This window comes from Cryptomeria japonica, chromosome 9 (genome assembly GCF_030272615.1).
Source record: "Cryptomeria japonica chromosome 9, Sugi_1.0, whole genome shotgun sequence".
Lineage (NCBI taxonomy): Eukaryota > Viridiplantae > Streptophyta > Pinopsida > Cupressales > Cupressaceae > Cryptomeria > Cryptomeria japonica.
Window position 1 is genome coordinate 74,661,294 of NC_081413.1, and position 23,880 is coordinate 74,685,173.

The following is a 23,880-nucleotide window of genomic DNA, read 5'->3' on the forward strand; positions in this document are numbered from 1 at the left end:
TTAAGACCACAAACCACTCCCACATTTTCACATCAATTATTATCTAGCCAAAAAATATTTTTCCTATTCAAACATAACTTTGATGTCCTCAAAAAGGAAAAAAGAAAAACAGCTTCTCCAAAAATAAATAAATAAAAACTATAAATCTATTACTGAATATAAAACTATAATAATGCTACACAATTAAGGCAAAACCAATCAAACTAAATATGGTGGTGTCTGACCACATTGTTAATAAGATAATCCTATAGATAAAACAGTTAAATATATAAAGAATTCTAGAACTCTAAATATAATCTTGCTTAGCCTTGAGCAAATCCAAAAATATATAAAAATCATTTAAATATCTTCCATAGTCTTTCATTTAAAGAAATCGACTCGAGGTTCAAAGCAAAAAGGGATTAGCATATTTAGAAGTTCATGATTAGCAGGAGGAAAAAGTGTTCCATTAACTATTGGAATGGGATACATCTATTTTCAGTATTACGAGGTCTCGTTTTTAAAGAAGGTTTATTGACTTTTCAAGTTGAACAGATCAATGTAATTACAAGATATCAATATTTTATTTGTACCCCCAATAGATCGCTGAAGTATGTCCTCCACTCACGGATTCCCCGATTTAGTTTCGTATTATAACCTCATTCGGGCGTTATCTTCAGATACCTCCGTTTTAAGTAAAGTCGATGATAAAATATTTGTTTAGAGGAGATAGTGGAAGGCCGCGTGGGCGTGGGTATATTTCATGGCTAATATAATCAAGAGTGGGACAGTCCTTCACGTGGGTTGTTCAGGCTGTGGGGGCATCAATGGATTTGGAGCAAAAAAATAGAGATACTATTAACATTTGAGAAGAGGAACGAGGGCCGTGAATTTGATTCTATATTTTTACAGTTTTGCCAAATCCAATTCTTGCTATATATCGTTAGTTGGGTACGCATTGAAAGAATCAAGCTCTTTTCTTGTGAGGGTAAAAGCGGTAACTACTATAAAAAATTCCGAATGCTGTACTATATTGAACTCAAAACGATTTGCGGCACAATGATCTGACCTGTGTGGCTCTTCGAATCAATAAAAGATTTTTGTACTCTGCTTGGCTTTTGGGAATCTCTGTGTAAGAGGAAGAACGGAGAAGAGATCCGTCACCAGAAGTGTATTTGTCGGCTTTGCTTTGTGTAAGAATGAGTTTTCCGTTTTATTCTGTTGTAGCAGAACTGCTTCTGAGATCTGGCTAACTGATTAGGTGGGTTTTGTTGTTTTCAGCTAGATGGGGCGTGGGAAGATAGAAATAAAGAGGATCGAGAACAGAACAAACCGGCAGGTGACGTTCTCAAAGAGGCGAAGTGGGCTGATAAAAAAGGCGTATGAACTGTCGGTGCTGTGCCAGGCTGAAGTGGGTCTCATTATCTTTTCCAGCAGAGGTAAACTCTACGAGTATGGCAGTCATGGGTATGTATCCACCTCCTTCAAAGATATCATCTATCCTTCTAATGCTTGGGGTTATCGTTTTGTTTGAAAGATGCACTTATTCTACTGAATATCTACAATATTATTTAGATCCTTTCTGTCATAGATCATTTATGTTTATCTTTGAAAAATATAAATGGCGGAGAATGTATTTGGAGTCCTCTCTTTTTGGCGAGAATCTGGAAGAAAGCTCTAAGCTTGATGTTCTTTTCCAAATATGGATGGGACGATTCCATTCCTGGGAAGAGATGCCCACAAAAAATAGGAATACACTGTGAAATCTTAAGCAAATGTGATATACACATTATCACTCTTAATCTGTCAAAAAATTATCAAAACATAGCAGATGCACAGAAATGTCCGCGCCAAAACTTAAGAGAATACAAGAATTTTTCTTGAAGATGCTTATTCTTACATGTAATTGTAGATAACTATGAGATCCTCGGTAGTAAATTATGACAAAAAAAATGATAAATATGACAATAGCTAGTAGTCATCGTGACTTGAAAACATCGCCGTACGCTTAAAACACTAGTTAATTTTTTGGTAGACGATAAATGCAGAAAAAGCAAAGGAAGAATGGGAAATACTACGTAACACGTTGCAAACCCTAAAACGAAGCATTGTGCCACCCCCAGCTTTTAGGCTGTACACTGTAATTTGTAGGGTGTTGTATCTCGTGCGACACCATGTGATGAGGAAACTATGTCTGGTAGAATCCCTCATGCTTTCAATGTCATTTTTCTCTCTGGTAATGATGCTGCTCAGACAAATGAAAGAGATGGGGTTGTAGGGTAAGAAAGAGATAAAGATCTAGCAGAGGAACGTTTCCGAAACTAGTTATGGAAAGAAGTAAAGGTAACTCCGTCAACAGCAATACAAAATGTAAATGGAGGAGGTTTTTCCTCTTTAGGGTTGTGGGGAGTATAGTAGGGACCTCCTAAAGTACCTTGAAAGATCTCTCTATTGGAAATGCTATCTCAAGTTTCTAGGAAGACATGGGTTTGATATGTATGTTTATCAACCTATGGGCTATTCTTTTGTAGTTCAATAACGGGTTATTAAAATATAACAATTTTTTTTTTAATGGGAATTTAGTGTGACTTATGTCTGTGGTGTTTTCTTGGTGATAGTTTTTTAGGAAAATTATTATAATTTTAGAATTTAAAATTAAATGTACTACATTTGGATAAAGAGTTTATGGACATAGAAATGCATCTCTTTTTTAAAATTCTAATTTTAATATTTTAATCATTTCATAAAAAAATTTAAGAATGTTTTAATCTAGTTTAGATTGTGTAATTTGTAATGGTACTTTTGGATTCCTTTCACATGAAAAGAAACAAATTTTACTTTGTTAAATTTATCTTTTCTTCTTCACAAATCATAATGCCATTTCACTTTTTCTCTCAACATATTTTTGTAGATTTATATCTTTATTAGGGCCTTCTTTTAGAGATTTTGTTAAAAACTAGGAAAGTCAATTGGAAAGTGGTCCCTTGATTATGAGAAGTTATCATTTAGGTATAGGAACTATTTTTGGTTTGACTACCTACGAGATGTGTTCATTGAGAATAAAAATAAAGTTGGTTGGGCTACATGATGGCTAAAAGTGAATCCATGAAATTAAGAAGTTGTTTGTCCCTTTGATTGTACTTCTCTAAGTACCAGATTATCTTCACAAAGTAGGAATTTCATTTCATTGATAGAAGAAACATCAAAATTTATTATATATAGTGGACTTCAAGACTAATTGAAGACTAGAGTAGATGCTCTAGCAATCAAAGACATCATTATTCTCACTTCTACTCCACGTCTAAACATGTTGGTCTTGTCACTTCTCCTTTCTCTTTCGAGAATGCATATAAGATTAAAATATCAAAGCATTTATATACAATATATAAGGAAACTAAGTAATCTCTTTTGTTTGTGACTACCTATGGGGTAAGGCTACATGATGTGTGTTTTGGGATACATAATTTTATGCTCTACTACCTATTAAGTGTGTTTTTTGAGAAAACATAAAGTTAGTGGGACTACATGATGGATAAAAGTGAATCCATGAAATTAAGTAGTTATTTGTGCCTTTGATTGTACTCTTAGTAGTATGTTATCTTCACTAAGTGGGAATTTAATATTATTAATGAAATAAATATAAAAATTTATTGTAGATAGTGGACTTCAAGACTAGGTGAAGCCTAGAGTAGATGATCTAGCAATCAAATACATCATTATTCTCACTTCTAGTCAACCTCTGAACATGTGGGTCTTGTTGGTTTCTCCTTTTTGTCTCTAGAATGCATATAAGATTAAAATGTTAAAGAATAAATAGATATAATATATAGGGAAATTAAATAATCTCTTTTTATTCATCTAGGGAAGATGTGATAAATTTAATCACAAATATTTTATGATCACCTATGTTGGTGATTAAGTCAAAAGAAAATAAACTACTTTTTTTCTTCACTTGTATAGATGGAAAATTACCTCTATTGCAAAGAAAACAATCACCCTCCATGTAAACAAAAATGCCTTACCCTACCTCCAAATAATGAATAAACTAAATCAGGTTTTAAATTCCCTTTAATCAATTGACATAGGACTTCACCATATGTGAGATTATACATAAGTTCAACTTATGCATGTACACAAATTATGCAAAGAGATTAACATATATCATGCCTGAAAGGGAATAAGAATCACCCTCTAAGTTATTGTGCCTCTATTTGTGTTCCACTACATAATCCTTTAGGTAAGACATTAAAAAAAAACATTGAATTACTTTTTTGAGGAACTTGTAAATTTTTTGAGAAACATTCAAATAAACTTGTTGTAATTATGATACCAAATTCTATCTAGAACAATGCTTTGATACAATCTCATATTGACCAAATATCTTTGAATGAAAATGAGTATGAATAGAGTGACTAAAAATAATGAAGAGTGTGCACAATTTGCCAAAAAAACTACTTGCAAATGATGGGCACTTAGAATGCAAATAATGGGACAAATTGTTAGCTTAAATAAGATGAATATATATAGTAAATAGGATGAGAAAATACCAACTAGATAATGGTATGCAACCCCATGCAACCAAGCACATGTAAACAATATTATTCATCAGAGATAATATCAACTAGCAAGATTATTGAGAGGAATTCTCTAGGAGGAATTTTCTACACTAATGAAAACTTTAATTTCATTGATGATATCTTTTGATAATATACATTTGTATAAGATTTATTTTATCAATGTGATTAAAGAATGACTATATTTGTTTACTATCTCAGAAAAAATCCCATTGGGGAATAAGGATTTGGATAAACATAAAGTTGAGAGATTACATAATAAGATCAACAAAATATAAAAAATAGATTAACATAATAACCATGGGGACTCTAAATGATAGAGCCCTAAGCTCCCACAATGTATTCTAGAGTATTACCCCAAGCCAGTGAAGAAGTATTTTTTTCCCATTATTCTTTTCTTCATTACTAATCTTTGGTCCATTTTTATTCTTCTTCCTAACAATATTTCCCCCAATCGTGACCATAGAAATAATGGACCTATGCATTCGACTATTATTGTTCTTGATTAGTCTTCCTATGTCTCTTTCTAATTGAGAAATAAACTCCATGTTCCTTTTGCATCTAATGCATTTGTATGGAGTCTCCAAATTCTCAACTCTAACACTAAGGTCTTCCAACGCTACTACAGGAATTTTCCAATTCTGAGAATTTTTCACATTGCTAGTAGGTCCTTGGTAAATTTGAGAATCAAAGGGAAAATACTGGAGCTAAATATGGTGGTAAAAAACCTACTCTCGAATGTAGAAATATTCAACCTCTATGTGCTTGGTACCTTCATAAAAAACTGGGTTCTTAACAAGTTTCAACACTCCCTGATTGTCTTGGAAGGATGGTGTCCTTCATTCCTTTGGCCTCAATTTGGAAATTAATGAGGAACTTGTGGCCAAGGTTTCCAAGACCTCGATGTATGGGTCTAAATTTTATAGGGGCAAGAAATGTACCATTGAAGCATTTAAGACCCTCCTCAGGTTGAAGCAGAGGGAGAAAATGAAGAACATGAATGGGGGTTGGGATAGAACTGCACTTCCTGAGCCTTGGAAGATGATTTTAGAGGTCATCATTCAATACCTCACTTTGGATGGTAAATATTGCAATCTTTTCAGTTACCATTTTGTTATTTTGAACCACTTTGCCATGACAAATGTATTTCCCTACCCTTTTTCTTTGGTGGCTTCCCTAAATCATAGTATGTGGGCTCATGAAAAGAGGGTTTCCTCCCCTCTTCTCCATGAGGTCTTGATACTTTTGATCATTAAACATGTCAAAGCCCTTCATGTGGAGAGGAACCTTAGGGATAAGACAGGCATTGAATTTCAAAAGAATGTCCAAGTGCATTATTGGGATATGTCCTCAGATGAGGAGGAGGATGCTTGCCATATCTATGAAAACCAGGGCCCGGTGTTGTCCTCTTCCAAAAACCCCAATCTCAGGGCTAAGAAATTTGTGATTTTTGACAAAGATGATGACCCTGATTTTATTCCCAATTTCATGGACCCTAGCAGTGATGTCAAGGAGAATAAGGTAGCTAGGGCCTCTATTGTTAGTATGAAAGGGAAATCGAAGATTTTTGGGTCTCCGATGGTTAATGCTTGTAAAGTATTGGTGAAAAAAAGAAAGGTGAGTCATATGGATTCTGGCAGTCAAGAGATGGAATAGGATGTCAATTTCAACATATTTGGTGATGGGGGTAGGGCTATGGCGAAGGAAGTGGGTTCCTTTATCCACGATACCATGATCTCCAACATTTTTCTACGTAACTTTCAAGAGCATCAAAACTCTCTATTTTCTTGGATTATTCAGGACCTTCATTTGCATCCTCATTATCATCCTCATATACATCCTTGTCTAGACTTCATATACGTTTGTCTTAGTCTATCGTCATTTGCCTAATCATCCTGGAAAGTCATACCCCAAACATTCAAGGGTGATTTGGATCACCTTGAGAAGGACCATGAGAGCTGAAACAAAGCTTTGGAAGAGGATAGTCACAAACTCAAATAAAGCTTTGCTTCTGTGGTGGCGGTTAGTGAGGCGGCTATGGATAATGCTAATGAAGGTCTCCACAAGATGAATGACTAGGCCAAAGTGTTTCATGTCACTTTCTAGGACATTTCCCCTTCGAGCAGTACGAAGATGGGTAAGATTACTAAGGTTACTAGTGCAGGGACAAACAAGATTCCCAGAAAGCCTTCAGATAGCATGAAGGATGATATGGAGGATATCGAGGCTCCCCAACTGGGTCCTGTGACTAGGCTTTGCAACAAACATAAGGGTATGACTCCTATTGATGGTATTTGTAAATAAGTATTGTTGATCAACAAAGAGGTCATTAGGAAGAACGATGAATTAATAAAACTTTTGTAAGTTTATTAGGTTGTTTTGTTTTTTGTTCGAGCTATTGCTCTCTGTTTTGTTGGGTTGTTTTGTGTCTTATTGTTTTCTAGGTCCTAGTTGTTTCTGATTTATTTTTCTTTTTATACTCTGGGTTTCTGGTCCCTATAAAACTAGTTTTCCCCCTTAATCAAAACACTCCTTGATTATCATAAAAGAATTGGTTGTTGATTCTAAACAATACCTGAATCAACTAAAATGTGACGTAACCCAGTCACCTCGCACACAACTGCTAATGCGGCATGATATTTAGCCTCGATGGATGAGAGAGTAACAATAGTCTACTTCTTACTAATCCATGAAATAGGACCAAATCCAAGATGACAAATATAGTCTAGTGTTGATTTTTGATCATCTAGAGACCCAACAGAGTCTGAGTCAACATATCCTTGTAAGAAGAACTGATCATTCCTCTTATATTCCAAATCATATTAAAGAGTACCTTGGAAATAGCACAAAATATGCTTGGCTAAAACCCAGTGACATTTCTTTCTCTCGTACAGGATAGATAACTGACAACAAAGCATAAATTTGGTATGGTATATTTCAAGTAGATGATACTCCCAATAAGCTACTGATAGAGAGTCATATCAACTTAGGGAGAATCCTAGAAATGAGATAGTTGCAAAACTTTCTCAATAGGTGTGGCCAAATGTTTACAATCAGACATACCAAATTGGTCTAGGAGTGTCTTGGTATATTTCAATTGAGAGATAAAGATATGATGTTCCTTCTGCCATACCTCCAAGACAAGACAATTATGAAGTTACCACAAATTTGTCATGTCGAAAGATTGTTTAAGATCACTCTTGATGATATCAATGAGATTGTCAGAGCTACATGTGAGCACATGATCATCGACATATAATAAAAGTATGATCGAATTGTTAGGATTTCCACAGATACTGAGAAGGGGGGGTGAATCAATATCTAACCGGTAAAAGCAATTTCTTAACTTAAAACATGTAGAACATATTAATACTGTATACCGGTAAATAGAAAGTAATGCAATAAACAGAGATAACAGCAACCACATGAAAACCACACCATAACACAATATTTTAACAAGGAAACCCAGTGTGGGAAAAACCTAGGTGGGATTTGTGACCCACAATATTCACTTACTAGCCAATAAGAGAATATTACTGCTACAATAGGAGCCTGCACATGCAGGAAGGCCAAGTGCTTAGAGCTCACTACTCAAATACAAAATAGGAAGTCTCATTGACTTACAAAATGGATTATATAAATCTAGTGTCTTGTACTACTTCAAAATAGCATCTATAATGCCAGATCCAGTACTGGTTTCTACTCTACTTCTTAAATAAACCCTTAACCTATAATTTGCATAATAGGTTTGCCTTATTTTCTTCCTTCACTCTTGCTTAAAATGTTCTATAATGATTTCTTATATATATTAGTCATTTTACAATATTGCCAAGTTGGCTTATAATGATTTTACAATAATAAACAAAATATATTACAACAAAAATTCTGCTAGCCTTTGTGCTGGTATGCTTCCTTTCACTGTTGGTGCCGGTGGTATGAGTGCCAGTGTAGAGTCTAATCTTGCTAGTGCCAGTGGAATGCCTTGTCGGTGTCATGGGATTGTAAGGTTGCCATCAATGACAAAACCTTCAATCACCTGCAATGTCTCATTGGAGTGTGCATTTGCCAACAATCTCCCCCTTTGGCATTGATGGCAACACTCATGAGAAAATTCAAAAAGTGTAGTCCAAAAATATGTTACCAAAAATGTGTGAACCCAAAATGTGTGAACTCCCCCTGAGTAGATGAGTCTTTAGCTGATTATTTTCTCATACCACTACTCCCCCTTTGGCATCAATGACAAAGGTTGTCAAAGTGTCAATAGAGTATGGTTTCCTGTCTCAACCTTGTAACTGGGTGGTTACAATTTGAAAAAGATCTGCCAAAACCAAATTTAGGCTTTCAAGAAACTTTTTATTATCTTTTATTGTTGCCTCTGTTCTTTGAACTGTACCGGTGAGGTGTTTCATTTGCTCTGCCGATGTTTTCTATCCTTGAACTAATGCATCAGATATTTCTTTCCTTAAACATGCGAGGTAGTCCAACTTTGGACTTAATCTCCATTTCAGATCATTAGCCTTACTTTTTATTTTCTCCTTTTCTCTTTCTAGCTTTAGTAACTCTTCCTCAAAACCTATTACTTTTTGCTCAAAAATTGATAATGAATCAGATGAATTAATAAAATTGTCAACTAGCTTATTAATTTCCTCCTGTATCTTGCTCATTTTCTTGTCTATGTCAACTGTCAAAAAGTTTGTCTTACAAGTGTCTCTGTACAAAGTTTTGAACTCCTTAAGTGTGTTGCACAGTTCTAGTAGAGTGTGTCAAACTACCTTGTACACTTCTTTATTTGTTCCTCAACGAATTTCTATTTTTCTTTATCTAACCTCTCTTTGAATGCTTCTTCCTTTATTTTCTCATTTGTCATTGTGTTGTCAGTAATATACTTAGACAAAGTGTCAAGTTGACTCAAAGAATCCATATTATCTACATTGCATTTTGGAGCTATCATCTTCAAAATTGGAATTGTGTCATCTATAGCTTTATATGCTTGTGAACTACAATCTGTTATTTTCTTTATAGAATCTGAAAGAACTTTAGTTACATTTGTTGATTTAAATCCTGCAGTTGAAGGGTCAACACTCTGAATTCCACTAGTGGGAGCAATATTCTTTCTTGTAGTGACCTTTGGTAGGTCAGTCTATGTTTCCATTTCCTTAAGCAAAGGTTTTGTTGCTCTCCTATTGCCAGTGGCACTTGTTCTACATGATCCTATTGCTGAGAGGGAGCCTGTTGCTCTATGTTACCATCTGTTGGTTTTCCTTGTGTGTTATCTATTTCATTATTTACCGGTGGCTCACTAGCCATATATATCTCACCGGTTGTGTCCTTGTCTATCATAATTTTGACTTTCTGAGTATCAACATCAACTGTGTATAGTACCTCAGAATTAGGATTTGTATCCTCTTGTGATACATCCATACTCTCATTAGCTAGTTGATCTTTAGTTGTTGTTACCGGTGGAGTAACCAAAGGTGGTGGGGATAAATTATCTCTTATTTTGATGCTTGGAGGTCCACCAACCTTTCCTTTTCCCTTATCCTTATCTTTCTAATATACCTTGATTGGTTTAGGGTTTCTATACTCTTCCTATTTTTCCTTCTCAACAAGGAATATATCCCATGCATTTTTCAGTTTCCTCTGCAACCTCATTTACTCTTCCAACCATTAGTGCAATATGTTAGTGTGTAGTAGAGAATACTGAACGGTTAGCCTCTGAAATTAGATCATCTATTTCTTTTGGAGAGTTAACTGGGTAGATAGCAAGTAATTTTTCAACTTTTATTTTCTTGTCAAGCTCTACAACAACTTGTCTTCTTGCTTCCGGTCTCTTGAATAGTTCATCTAGTAGTTCATCTACCACTTGCATCAAGAACTTCTTGTAGATATCCAAGTGTAAAATAACATTGTTTTCAACCTTTTCTTTATCATCGACTGATAGTGAGTCATATAGTTTGTTGATGTTTTTAAGTTTTCCTTCTTCTGTGATTTCATCCAATAGTCGGTCAATCGAAGTAATATTTTGTTGAGTCCTTTTCTTTGGTGTCAACTTCTTCTTCTTAGGTGTTGTCTTCTTGACCAGGGGCCTCACTGCCTGTTATTTTTGCCTAGTTCTTCTAGGTGAAGGTGTGGACACTGGTGAAGGTTCCCTTTTCCTTACAACTCTTTTAAATGCTATAGGCATATCACTCTCTGAAGAAGTAGCTACCGGTGAAAGGTGAGTTTCAGGCTGCAGTGCTTCTAACTCATCTTCAGTGATGCCGGTTTTCTTGAGTACATCTTCCTTTATAGCCTTTTCCTATCGGGGTCCCCTTCTTATTGTTGCCTCAGCCTTCTTTACATTTTTCTTTGGTTGGATCTATTTTTCAATGGTTTCAGCACTACCGAATACCTCTTCCTTAGGTTCCTTGGGTGCTTCTAGAAGGGCTTTTGCATATGTTTCAATGATGTAGTCATTGGTCTCATAACCCATTTCAGTAACCCAAATTGTTCTTGGGATAACTGCTTCCATCCAGATCTCATCCTTCTTGATGAAAAAACATATCTCATCCTTGTATTTATTTACAATTTCATGTGACAGTCTGACTCTATTTTTCATCCGAGCCTTCAATGCTAGAAAATACTCATTGATATTCTTCTCTTTGTTTTCACCCATATTGTTCAATAAGTCAGATAACTATTCCCCTACTGGTATGTCAAATCCAAGGTTCTTCTTGCCTATACCGGGCACCTATTTTGTTATATGTAGCATTAAACATACAAGTAAATTGCCAAACCTAAATGTCCCTTTCTTATCCTTCTTGATCTTTCCCAGATTGTCAATTTTCACATTATCTTTAACCATATCATGAGCACTTTTTATGCATAAGCTAGAAACTGAGTTAAGTCTGTTTGCATGAGTTGTTTTGTAACCTAGAATCATGCTAATGAATCTCACATTTATGTCAGTTACATCATTCTCCTTTAAAGACCTTTTGTCAGATGTTGCACCTGTTAGGTTCATTACGAGGTCATTTGAGACCTTCTTTGTCTTGTTTGGTCTGTTATTGGTGGAAGGTAACCCTTTTACAGCTTTCATTGTTTCCTTGGTAATTTTATGAACCGAATCTAGCCAAAAAAGTGCACCATGTACCCCACTCAAAACTATCCTAATAACTTCCTTAGGGAAATCCAGAATGCTTTGGATTTCAGTGAATCCTAGGATTTCAATAATTTTGTGTTCAGGTTTCACATTACCAGAATCATCACATATGACAGTCTTGTACATGTTTTTGATTTCCTCATCACCTAATTCTTCTATGTGGCAATGGATGTACATTCTAGGGTCTTCTGCAAAAATAACTCCTTTGGGGATTTGGGAAAATGCACCAACATTATCATCCTTTTTAGCTATCTCGGGAGCTAGATGAAATACGAGCCTGGGGCATTTGATTACCTCGACTACAATAGGGTTTTCTATGAATTCAGGTACAAAAGAAGATGCCATGAATATAAATACCTTTTTCTGCCTTTGGAAAGATTGATTGCTGAAATGCTTTGCCTCTTTGCTCGAAATGCCTTAGCTCTGGAAATTTCGCGCTCTTCGAATGTTTGAATGTTCAGTGAAGTAAAATGGAGCCAAAATCACTAATTTATAATGTTAATTCACCAACTACCACATTTAATGCATGCCGGTTAAGTAGTCACTTAACTTTATTTGCCGGTATAGAAGTAATTTCTACTTCTCACCATCAACCAAGGGAATAATAGCATATTTCACATTTGATTGCCAAACCCTCAAAGAAATTTTCTTCAATTAGATGAAGAGACTTCTGTTGGTGGAGTGCTACTCTGTTTTGTCGGTGGAGTGTTGCTTGGTTCTACCGGTGGAGGAGTATTCCCAACATTATTTAGGTCTGACTTTCTAATCCATTGTTTTGAGAACTCTTGCTTAACTTCTTCAACTTTTTCTTTTCCTTTCAAACTAGAACCTTTTTTGTGTGCCGGTGGAGCCTTACTTCTGTAGAATTTTGCAATATGTCCAATCTTGCTACAAGCATAACAAGTCACATTATTTTTTTGAATATCCTTCCCATAACCTATGCTGGTTTGTGTTCTACATTGATTAGATAAGTGTCCAAATCTTCCACAAACATAACATCTTACATTCATTCTGCAATTTTTAGAGTTATGACCAATTTTGTTGCATTTTGAACATTGACCGGTGGGTGCATTGGTATTATGATTACTTCTAGATCTACATTGATTGTCTCTATGACCATACTTGTAACAGTTAAAGCATTTGGCATTGAATTTATAAGTAGTAGGTTGTCTTACTGGTTTTCTATGATCCTGTGTGTTTGCAGTACCGGAGCTTTCTCCAACTTCAAAGCCAATTCCACAAGTGTCACCTTTAGGTTTTTGATTCTTCGGCAAGTTACGAAGTTCTTCTAAGATTTTCTTGAATTTCTCTTTATGTTGATTTGCATTATCTAGTTCTCTTTCTAAGATTTCTTTCTGCCTCATCAGTTCATTTGAGTCATTTTGTGTGTGCATTAGATTTGTCTTCAACAAATCATTTTCATAGCTAAGTCTTGTGTTTTCATTTGCAGCATCACTTAGTCTTCTAGTCAAATCTTCTTCATTCTTCTTTCTATCTTTAGTTTCTTTACAAAATCTCATAGTCATATCCTACATCTCATTCTTTGTTGTCATGTTCTCTTGCTTCAACTTGTTTATCATATCATTAAGAGTTTCATTTTCATCATTCTCAAATCGCATCTTTTCACAAAGTTCTCTTCTCTTGTTTCTTGCAATAGTAATATTTTCTTGAAGTGCTTGAATAATATCCCAAGCTACTTTTAGATCATCTTCAAGTTTGATATTTTTCAATTTTTCTCCATCATAGTCTGAGAGAGCTGCTTCATGTTGCTTCATCAGGTTTTCCATCTCTACCGATGTCAAGATCTTTCTCAAGTTGTTAGGCTTCTGATACCAATTGTTAGGATTTCCACAGATACTGAAAGGGGGGGGTGAATCAGTATCTAACTAGTAAATGAAATTTCTAAACTTAAAACATGCAGAACTTATTAATACTATATACCGGTAAATAGAAAGTAATGCAATAAATAGAGATAACAACAACCACATGAAAACCACACCATAACACAATATTTTAACGAGGAAACACAGTGTGGGAAAAACCTCAGTGGGATTTGTGACCCACAATATTCACTTACTAGCCAATAACAGAATATTACTGCTACAATAGGGGCCTGCACATGCAGGAAGGCCAAGTGCCTAGAGCTCACTGCTCAAATACAAAATAGGAAGTCTCACTGACTTAGAAAATGGATTATATAAATCCAGTGTCTTGTACTGCTTCAAAATAGCATCTATAATGCCAAATCTAGTACCGGTTTCTGCTCTGCTTCTTAAATAAACCCTTAACCTATAATTCACATAATAGGTCTGCCTTATTACCTTCCTTCACTCTTTCTTAAAATTCTCTACAATGATCTCTTATATATATGAGTCATTTTACAATATTCCCAAGTCGTCTTATAATGATTTTACAATAATAAACAAAATATATTACAACAAAATCCTGTCGGCCTCTATGCCGGTATGCCTCCTTTCATTGCTGGTGCCGGTTGTCTGAGTGCTGGTGTAGAGTCTGATCTTGCTAGTGCTGGTGGAATGTCTTGGCAGTGTCATGGGATTGTAAGGTTATCATCAATGACAAACCTTCAATCACCTACAATGTCTTATTGGAATGTGCACTTGCTAACACTAATCTCTGTTCCAGCCTTTTTGATATGCAAATTAGAATCAAGGGGACTTTGAATAAAACTCTGCTACAAAAGATGACGATATATTTTAATGCACCAAGCCTAAGGGGATTTTTTTAGCCAATAAAGTGACTTGATCAGATGGCATACCTTATGAGAACTATATTCACCGATGACTCCTTCAGGTTAGACCATGTATACTTCCTTTGCAAGATCACCTTTCAAGAAAGCACTCTTGACATCCATCTAATGAAGTCACCACCCATTATGTGTAGCTAAAGTAGACACAACTCGAATGGTCTTGAGAATTGCACTGAGGGAAAAAGTCTCCTCATAATCAATGCCTTCTTGTTGAGCATACCCCTTTTCTACAAGACATACCTTGTATTTGTCGATGGACCCATCTACTTTGTATTTGATTTTGAAAACCCATTTTCATCCTATGGGTTTCTTACCTAAAAGTATATTGACGAGCTTCCATGTATGATTTTTCATTAGAGATTCATTTTTATCATCCATAGATTTCTTCCAGTGGGGTTGATTGAGGGTCTCACAAGAAGTTGGAGGCTCAATATTATTCATAACTGAACTCATCAATGCTACTTTCACCTTATTCCTAGGCCGACTACGTGTCCTTAGTCTTGTGGAGAGGCATAGAAGTTTTCTTAGGTGGGAATCACTGATGGTAGTTTGAGCCCATTTTGGATGTGGAGTATGTTGTGATTTCAAAGAGATTTTCTAAAGCACCAAGATCAACAAACAATTCTCTGGGAAGCTCGCCTTAATTTCTATGTAAATAACAATTCTCAATCACATCATTAGATTGTGAGAGAAGTTTATGTGAAGAGGATGGAGTGGTGTGATGCAACTAAGATTCAAAAGATGTCTCATCACAAACCACATCTCTACTCTCATAAATATCTTGTGTCTTAGGATCCATTAGACGATAAGCTTTGGAAGTCAAACTATAACCCAAAAATATACACTCAAGAATTTTGGAATCAAGTTTCTTCCTCTTCTGAGATGGAACATGCATATATGTAGTACAACCAAAAACTTGAAGATGAGAAATTGATGGTTTGTGACCACTCCATTCCTTTTTTGGTGTCTTGTCTTTTAAGATCTTTGTAGGAGCTCAATTGAGAAGGTACATGGCTATATGAACTACTTCTATGAAAAAATGATCCTCCAACATAGTTGTAGAAAGAATGCATAAAACCATCTCCATAATGGTCCGATTATGATGTTTGGCAACACCATTTTGTTGAGGTGTATAGGGTGCTATCAAATATTGTTTGATGCCATGAGACTTCAAGAACTCCATAAACTCCTTAGAGGTGAATTTCCCCTCCCCTCAATCTAAATAGAGAAGGACAAGAGGCTTGGTAGAATCTCAGACAACTTGATGGTATAAACCTTGAAAATAGGAAAAAAAGTCACTCTTCTATGGAAGAACATACACCTAATCCTTGCAAGGGAAATCATCCATGAACAACTGAAAATATTTGCATCCTTAAAAGGATATAGGCAATGGTCAACATAAATCAGTATGGACAACTGCAAGATGTTCTATGGCATGAAATGTGCTAGACTTGAAGGGATCCTAATGCTATTTTCCTACAAGGCAGTTAGAACAAACTAGAAAGGAAGAAGGAAGAAGAGAAAGATCACTTACCATCACTTGGGAGCTAACAAAATGGAGAGAACGAGAAGAAAGATGGCCATATCTATAATGCCAAAGATAAGTGGATGCAACTATAAAAGCACAAAGAGAAAATTCAAAGGTGTAAACAACATCAAGAGGAAAAAGATGACCCTTCTTGAAACCTCTAGCAACAACCTCACCATCTCAGGAGATGAGACAAGAATTGACACCATCTTCAACTTGAAATTCCACCTTAAGCTTATGGTTCAAAAGTTGACACAGACAAAAGATTGGATGTCAAACATAGAACATAGAGAACATTGGTGAGAGAACAACTTCTAATGCCAAGTGGAATGGTGATGGAATCAATGCCTTCAACAACATACTCCTTATCATTAGCTATCTAAATGAGGTCACCAATAGGCTATGTAGTGAGAGTATCAAATAACTCTTTTTTTCCAGTTATATGCTTCCTTGTGCTAGAGTCAATGAACCAAACATCCCCTAATGATAGAGTAGTTTGGGAGACTAGGATAAGTTCATATTGATAATAAAGTTTGCAATTATATGTGTATCCTCATCAATTTTTGAGAACGAATTTAACTGGATGGACCTTTCTTACTAGGAATTTTCTTGTGTAAGACCATTGTACCAACAATGATTAGTATCATGTGTGTCAGGAGGATATACGTGACACCAATGATTCCCTTTGGAAGACTATTGCGGCTATGAAGAATTCTTTTGAGATAATGGTTTCTTTTGAGAGGGTCCCTTGTGAGTCTTCTTCCCCCGCTATTGCTGAGAGATGAGAGCTTTGTCTCCAAAATCATCTTGAATAGATTGAATGACCTCTTATTGTTGAAGCAAGTTTCCTCATTTCTCAAAAGTTACTTTCTGTTTGGTGATATTCAAAGTTGTGACAAATGTCTGGAATTGCAAAGGAAGGGATCACAAGGTTATTAGGACAAGAATTTTGTCTTCTACTTTCTCACCAAGGGCAAGAAGCTCTGTTAAAAGAGCAGGCACATGACACAAAAAGCTCTCAACTTTCTTGCTAGCTTGCATACAAATTGTATGAAGCTTATACTGAAGATGGACAATCTTATTCTGGTTATTTACCTCATAGATGGCAGAAAGCGCATCCCAAGTTGCCTTTGATGTTGTTGTATATCGAGCATATAGATAAACTTCATTTGTTATGCTAAGAGTTATCAACACCAAGGCTTTTATATTTTACTTGTCAAACTTCTTCTGCTCATCAACATTGTTAGGACGGGTGATGGCTCCAGTAACAATCTCCCATAAGTTTTCAAACTAAAGGATTGTGCCCATTTTAGTCTTCCAAATAGCATAATTGGATCCTTTTATAAGTTATGCATTGTAGAGTATAATTTTTGGAGCAACCATGATAAACACCCAAGAAAGAAGAAAAACTCCATAATTTTTTTTATTAATGGTGTAATGATCTATAGATTCTTACTCAGAGAAATATATTCTTTTATGAATGATGAGAATCATTAAAGTGAGTGTGATAGGCTCTTACTATAAGATAGGGACGCTTATGAGGGCATTATAAATCATCTTCAATATCAATAACATAACCTTCTTCTAGCTAAACACATAGTTTTCATGCTTGATAATGTACATTGAATATGGAATATTCTAGAAGACCTTGTCATATAAGTTCATCAAATTGTAGGTTTCTAGTATGGTGAAGAGCATCTAACAAGGCGAAATAAAAACCACTACTCTCTGATACTGCATTCTAGACACCATGATTTCTATCAAAACTACAGACACTATGATGTAGATTAGACATTCAAAACAAAAATAACTTCAAACCTTGATGACCTTTCTACAATGTAAGCCTCCACACAGCACTAAAAGTAATCTTTGAAGGAAGCAATTTCATGTAGACTTCTTCATATGATTTCACACATAATTCTTCATACTGGAAGACTTCTTCATAGGTGGACTACTTTAAATGAACTGGAAGTGAATGTGTATCCCATGCTTCCTTCATGTAGGCTTCCCATACTCCAACATCCTATCTATACTCTGATACAACATAAAAGAGCATAAGAGGAGAAAATAATTCCATATCTAGATTATTAGTAGATAAAAATATATACAAAGCACAAACCATTGAAGAATGATAGGAGACAAATAGTTATACTACCATTGAGAAACTAGAGATACCATTGTAGAATGAAACTAGAAATAATAGAATTACACTAACATTTGTTTAGAAAAATCCCCATTAAAAATGTTAATCCCAAGAAAAAGTTGAGGTGAAATAGCTAGCATACTTTCAAGGGATTTGTCTGTTCATTTTCCTTTGCTAGTAGTAGTATTTTTGGAGCTGCTTATGGGATTGAGCACATTTTTTCCCTTATTAGTCATAGGTTTTGGTTCAAGTTCTACAACTCGAAGAGGTGTATCAAACCAAGGCTTAATTTATTTTTAGGGAAGTATAGAATTTTTCAAGGAAATGCCTCTAAAACAAGAGGGAGTGTCATTCATAACAACAATTTTCTCTTGGTACAACCATATTTCTCCATAGAGGAAAAATAAAAATAACGAAAGATGACAAACTTATGGTGCCTAAGATGATTATGTAAAAGAAAATTATGCCCATGCACCATTGAAAACCTCACCTCAAGAGTGACATATTTAATCAAGTGGTAGATCACAATTTCCCAAGGAAGAGGCAGGTCGTCCCTACTAAACCCATTCTAGTGTCATTTGTGTTTTTCCCCTCTCTTAAGAAATATAGTGATGTAATATTCATAAGATTTCTTCTGGCTCAGTTGGGGAATATTTTTACCTTCCCAAATTAAACCAGTCACCTATGCAATGAGCTCCTCAAACACCTACATTTTTAGACTAGTGACAACATGTAGCCTTTGTCCATCAATAGTGGCCTTAGATTAACATAAATTTGGATTTTGATATGGCACAAACCTTGTTACAATTTAAAAATAAGAAGGTTACCAAAGTAGTAATCAACACTAGGTTTGAACAATATTTGAAACTATCTTTCACACACCTTTCTTATACCTCTTAAGAATTGTCCAACTTGAGATAACTTATGAATGCAAAGAACTTAGAAAAGAAGGAACCTTACAACAACCACAACTAAGGGCACCACAACCCAAGGGAAAACAAGGGGGAAAAATTTCTTGAGGATAATTATAAACTTTAACAATCAAATTAGAGAAGAGGATGTATAGGAAAAAAAACAACAACATAAAGTGAACAAGGGGGTGAATTTATGCCCCCATTAACTACCAAGGTAGGACCAACAAAAGACTTGAAGGGAGACATAAAGGGATTTGGAGAAATAGAAAACTCCAATTGACATAGATTTTGATAAATCAACATCCACCAATATTGAAGCAAAGGATGTGTGAGAAATTAATGGTCGCTTCATCCATCTTTCAAAAATGACTTAAGATATTTCCAGTTGCCTCATAGGTAGATTTACACTAGACCTATAATGGGAGATAAGTTTGATTAGATAAGCATAAGAAGGTATGACACCCATTAAAATTCATCGATCAAGGAAAAAGGGATGAATCTCACAAGGTGTTAGATTAGGAAAAAGTAAAATCAACACTTATCATATACACAAAAAATACTTAAAAGCTAGGGAAAGGCCAATAGACAACTAACTATAACTAAGAGATTTTAGGCCCTTAATGACATACCATTCTTTCTATAATATATCCACGTAGTCTTTAAAAGATACCTTGCTTTATTTATAAGATGAACGAGCAACAATATTAGCTTGAGTACAAGAGCAGGGATTCTCTAACATATGTTTTGGTCTTGTTTGCACCTCCTTCAAGAGACAACTATAGAGTGAGAGAACCATATCCCTTCTCATCAACTTCTCATTTATTCTAAAGAGTTATTTCTCATAATTTGAATGGTATTAGCCATGCCTTTTATTGAGTGTCTATGATAATCAATGATTTCCTAAATGTTATTTTGTAGGGTCCTTTAGTTCTCCCTCAATTGGACACCTCCTCCTCAAGCAGAATGTTCCTATTCACACCCATGTCCTTTTTAATTTCCTATGCTTCCTTTTCAATCAACACATAATTGTTAAAAATATTTGTTACATTTTTGTGAGCTCCCAAATCCCCTCTAGTTGTAATTCCTTTAGCCAATCTTGAGCCATCTTATATAGAAACATCTTCAATGTTTGGATTTTTTCTTCTTCATTAATCTAAGATAATTACCATTTGGATATTCCCAGATGAGTATTGAAGGGAGTAGACAAGTCCTCTATTTTATTTAGACCTTGATGCATAGAATGCATTGGGATTGGGTTCGTCAAAAATAGGGTACCACTTCCTACTTAGGGGATATTTTTTAAGAGAAGAATGGGGTGGGGCATCCAAGTGGAGTTTAAGGAAAGGAAAATCAATCCTAGAAGGGGAGCTAGTCTCAAAACGATATGAGAAATTAGCAAAAATATCAGTATCAAGAAAAAAAATAATCTCTAGTTGGTCAACGAACAACACATTTTTTTCCTTGGAGGAATCAAGAGGCATGTCCACCAAGATATTTTGAGTGTCGAAGGTGTAATTAGATGTTAGCAGGGATAAATGTAGGTTGGTTTTAGAGGTAGGGGCCAAAATGTTTGGAGAAGAAGAAAAACCTGAGGTTGGTAAATTGGGATAACATATTGCACCAAAATTAAAGGGTTAATAATTGTAGGGTTGGGCTTGAAGGCTAGCTTAAATTAAAAGAGGAAAAGAATCAAACCCTATTGGAGGGGGTTTTCCTTCAAGTCAATAGCTCTTGCAACTGAATCCCCAGGGGAAGAATAAATTTGAAGGGTAAAATTAAGCCAAACCTAGTGCAAAAAATTCTTAAGAATGGGAAATAAAAAGGCACAAAATATTTTTTCGAGACCTTATACTATTAGATACCTTATGAGAACATCAAAAAACCTTGGCTAGACACAAGGAAGATATTTTTGACTTAAATAATTCTATAGAAGGTTAACCTTCTCCCCAATCTTAAGAAATTTTCTCATAACCTCACTAAAGTCACCTTTAGGATTTCCTGTGATCTAATTTCCTTCATTAGAAATTGCAATTCAATTCGCTATGACCTCCACTAAGACTTAAGAGTAAATGCCTCTAATTGTCACCATACCCTCTTTCGAGGAGGTACAATATTTTGATGGGGTAGGCTTGCCATCAAGAAGAATTCCCATGAGGAAGAATTTCTTAGAGCTCTTTGTTATTTTCTAGGATATCATACTCCTTTGGTTCTATTGAGATAAGGTTTACACCCATAGTCACAATATGAGAGAAAACCCAAAACATGAAGAAAAGCAACAAAGACAAGGGAAAGATATTCAAAGGATGGGTTCCAGTACAATGGGGATTGTAGGAAATGAGCTAGGATAGAAAATAAATAAAGTTGGTAAGAGGAAAGATTCATCAAAAGTGGTAGAGGGTTCATTTGTGTCTCCATGAGGATTAACATCCGAGTGTAATCTTTGAGTGACATGAAGTGGAAGAGAGGAATGTCAAACTAGCTATCAGATCCATGAGCTTGTTGCATTTCATATGCATGTGCTCACCATATCATTGTCCAATGAAGTGACATTGATCAAGGCACCAAGTATCATATTATGGATAAGCCAGCTAGACTTGTCACTATCATTGAAAATGTTCATCACAGTCTATGAATCTCCTTAAATAATAATATTTTTTAACCTCATACTTTTGGCAATTAGGATGCCATGGAAAGTTATTGCCAACTAAGTAATTTTTGAGATCTGAATCCCTAGGTTGATGATGTTGGTGAAGATAATTTTTTCTTTATGGTCTTTCATAATGCCACCCTCACCTAACTATCCTAGAATTTTGTGAGACGAGATATAAAAATTAAGTTAATATGACTCACGCAAGGGAAAAAATTATGGACTCCCTTAAAGGGTTAAAATAAGGCAACAAGGAATAAGTTGGTAGAGGTTGCAGATCCCACATGCAATCTCCCATAGTTAAAATACAATCTCTATCTTGGGAAGAATCAAAGAAAACAACAAGAAAACCTATATACAAAGGGTAGATCTACATCTTATCCTCAATTGTAGGAACCTATTACTAAGGTATCCAATTGTGAAGGTCAATAATTGATAAAGACATGTGGCAAAACTTGCAAACCAAACCATTAATCAAGATGAAACCTTCATTGACAATAATTTATTTATCTAGTATCACCATAGGAGTAGAAAAATTAAAAGGAATAGGAACCTTAGCCTTCACTAAGGAAACATTAAGAAAAAATATTTAAAAAGGGTAGATCTCTATCGTACCCTCAATTGCAGGAATCTATTACTAAGGTATCCACTTGTGAAGGTGTATAATTGAAAAAAAAATAATGGCAATTAACTTCAAAACCAAACCACTAATCAAGATGAAACCTTCATTGACAAGAAACTATTGATGTAGTATCACCATAGTAGTAGACAAAAGACAAGGAAGAGGAACATTAATCTTAGTTGATGTTAGGATAAGCGAAATTCTCCATAGTAGATTATTTTTAATGGGGACATTGATGGAAGAAAATAATGGATATTGTCCCTATATTACAAGTAACAACTAGCCCAAAAGAAATAACCCCACAACTAAGTAAAGCACTGAAATTTACTTTATGCACAAGAGGTGACTATAGACTAGGCAAGAGAATTATAACTAGAAGAAGTAGGAAACCCCAAATTTGAAGCCTCATAGCAACCAACCACAATGGTAATAAAAACTATTCATGGTGCATCTGAAAGCCCAATAAATGTAGCAAGAGAATCAACCTTTCCTGTTAACCTCAAATCAATCACCAAATCTACCAAAAGCAAAGAACTTGCATGTAGAAGAGGTAGCTTTAAAATATTCTTGAGAAGGAATAAGAAGGAATCCATCAAGAGTAATTTTATTATTGTAATATGTTATTTCTTAATAATTAAATAGTTTTTAATATTATTAAAATCTAACAACACCCATGATTATTTAGTCAACACTAGATGAAAAAAATATTACTAATAAATCCTTAAGCCATTTGAAAGTGGAGAAAAACTACTAGGTATGCTGTTAAAAAAAGGTTGAGAAAATATTGATGATCGAACCCATCATAATAAGATTGTTAACTACCTCTTGGTTCCTAAGATTGAGAGAGCAGTGTAAGCAATATAAAATTACATTAAAAATATTATAATTTTTTAGGATGTCATTTTCTCTTAGAAAACATTAATCTATGAGACATTTTGGTAGCTGAATTTATTCTACAATTAAAATAAATAAAATGATTAAGCAAAATTATCCTATGCAAATTATTACTATATTTTATCGAACAATTTTAAATTTTAGGGTATGCTATTGCACCTTCTCTTTTTACCCCTTTTTTATCTACCTTATCTAAAATGAAAAGATAAACTTGTGCATAAGTCAAATTCTTGAAAAAGAATTTATTATTCCCTTTCATTATTCTTGTAATACCATTTATTTATATCTTCCTCTATATAGTTGTAAAGGTACCTTTTATATTGTATTGTTTGTTAATGTATATGTATTTTCTCTTCCATTGTGCATACTAGTTTTTGCAAACAAAATGTGACAAATATCAATAGATGTGATATCTCTTGGAAATTTATTTTCATAAACTTCAATTTTAAGATTTATAAGATATTATTCTCCACATAAAATGTTTATGATTTTGTAACAATAATACATTATATGAATAAATAACTAATTTTATTCATATTCAAATTTATTTTTATTCTAATTGAAACAAAAATATGAGTACAACCAATTTAAATTTCCACCTTGGCATATTTACCTCCATATTTACATACAATTCTAACCAAATCTTTTTCTTATATAAGGTCACTTAA

General features: G+C 34.7%; 1 protein-coding gene across 1 annotated transcript in view; it reads left to right on the forward strand.

Moving 5' to 3' along the window:
• The first annotated feature begins 780 nt into the window (after positions 1-780).
• Positions 781-23,880, forward strand: part of LOC131030221 (agamous-like MADS-box protein AGL11) — a 28,868-nt gene continuing 5,768 nt past the window's right edge. The window contains exons 1-2 of the mRNA XM_059211207.1: positions 781-1,172; positions 1,261-1,446. Coding sequence (XP_059067190.1) covers positions 1,265-1,446 — 182 coding nt within the window. The 5' untranslated portion in view covers positions 781-1,172; positions 1,261-1,264. The remainder of the gene's footprint in view (positions 1,173-1,260; positions 1,447-23,880) is intronic.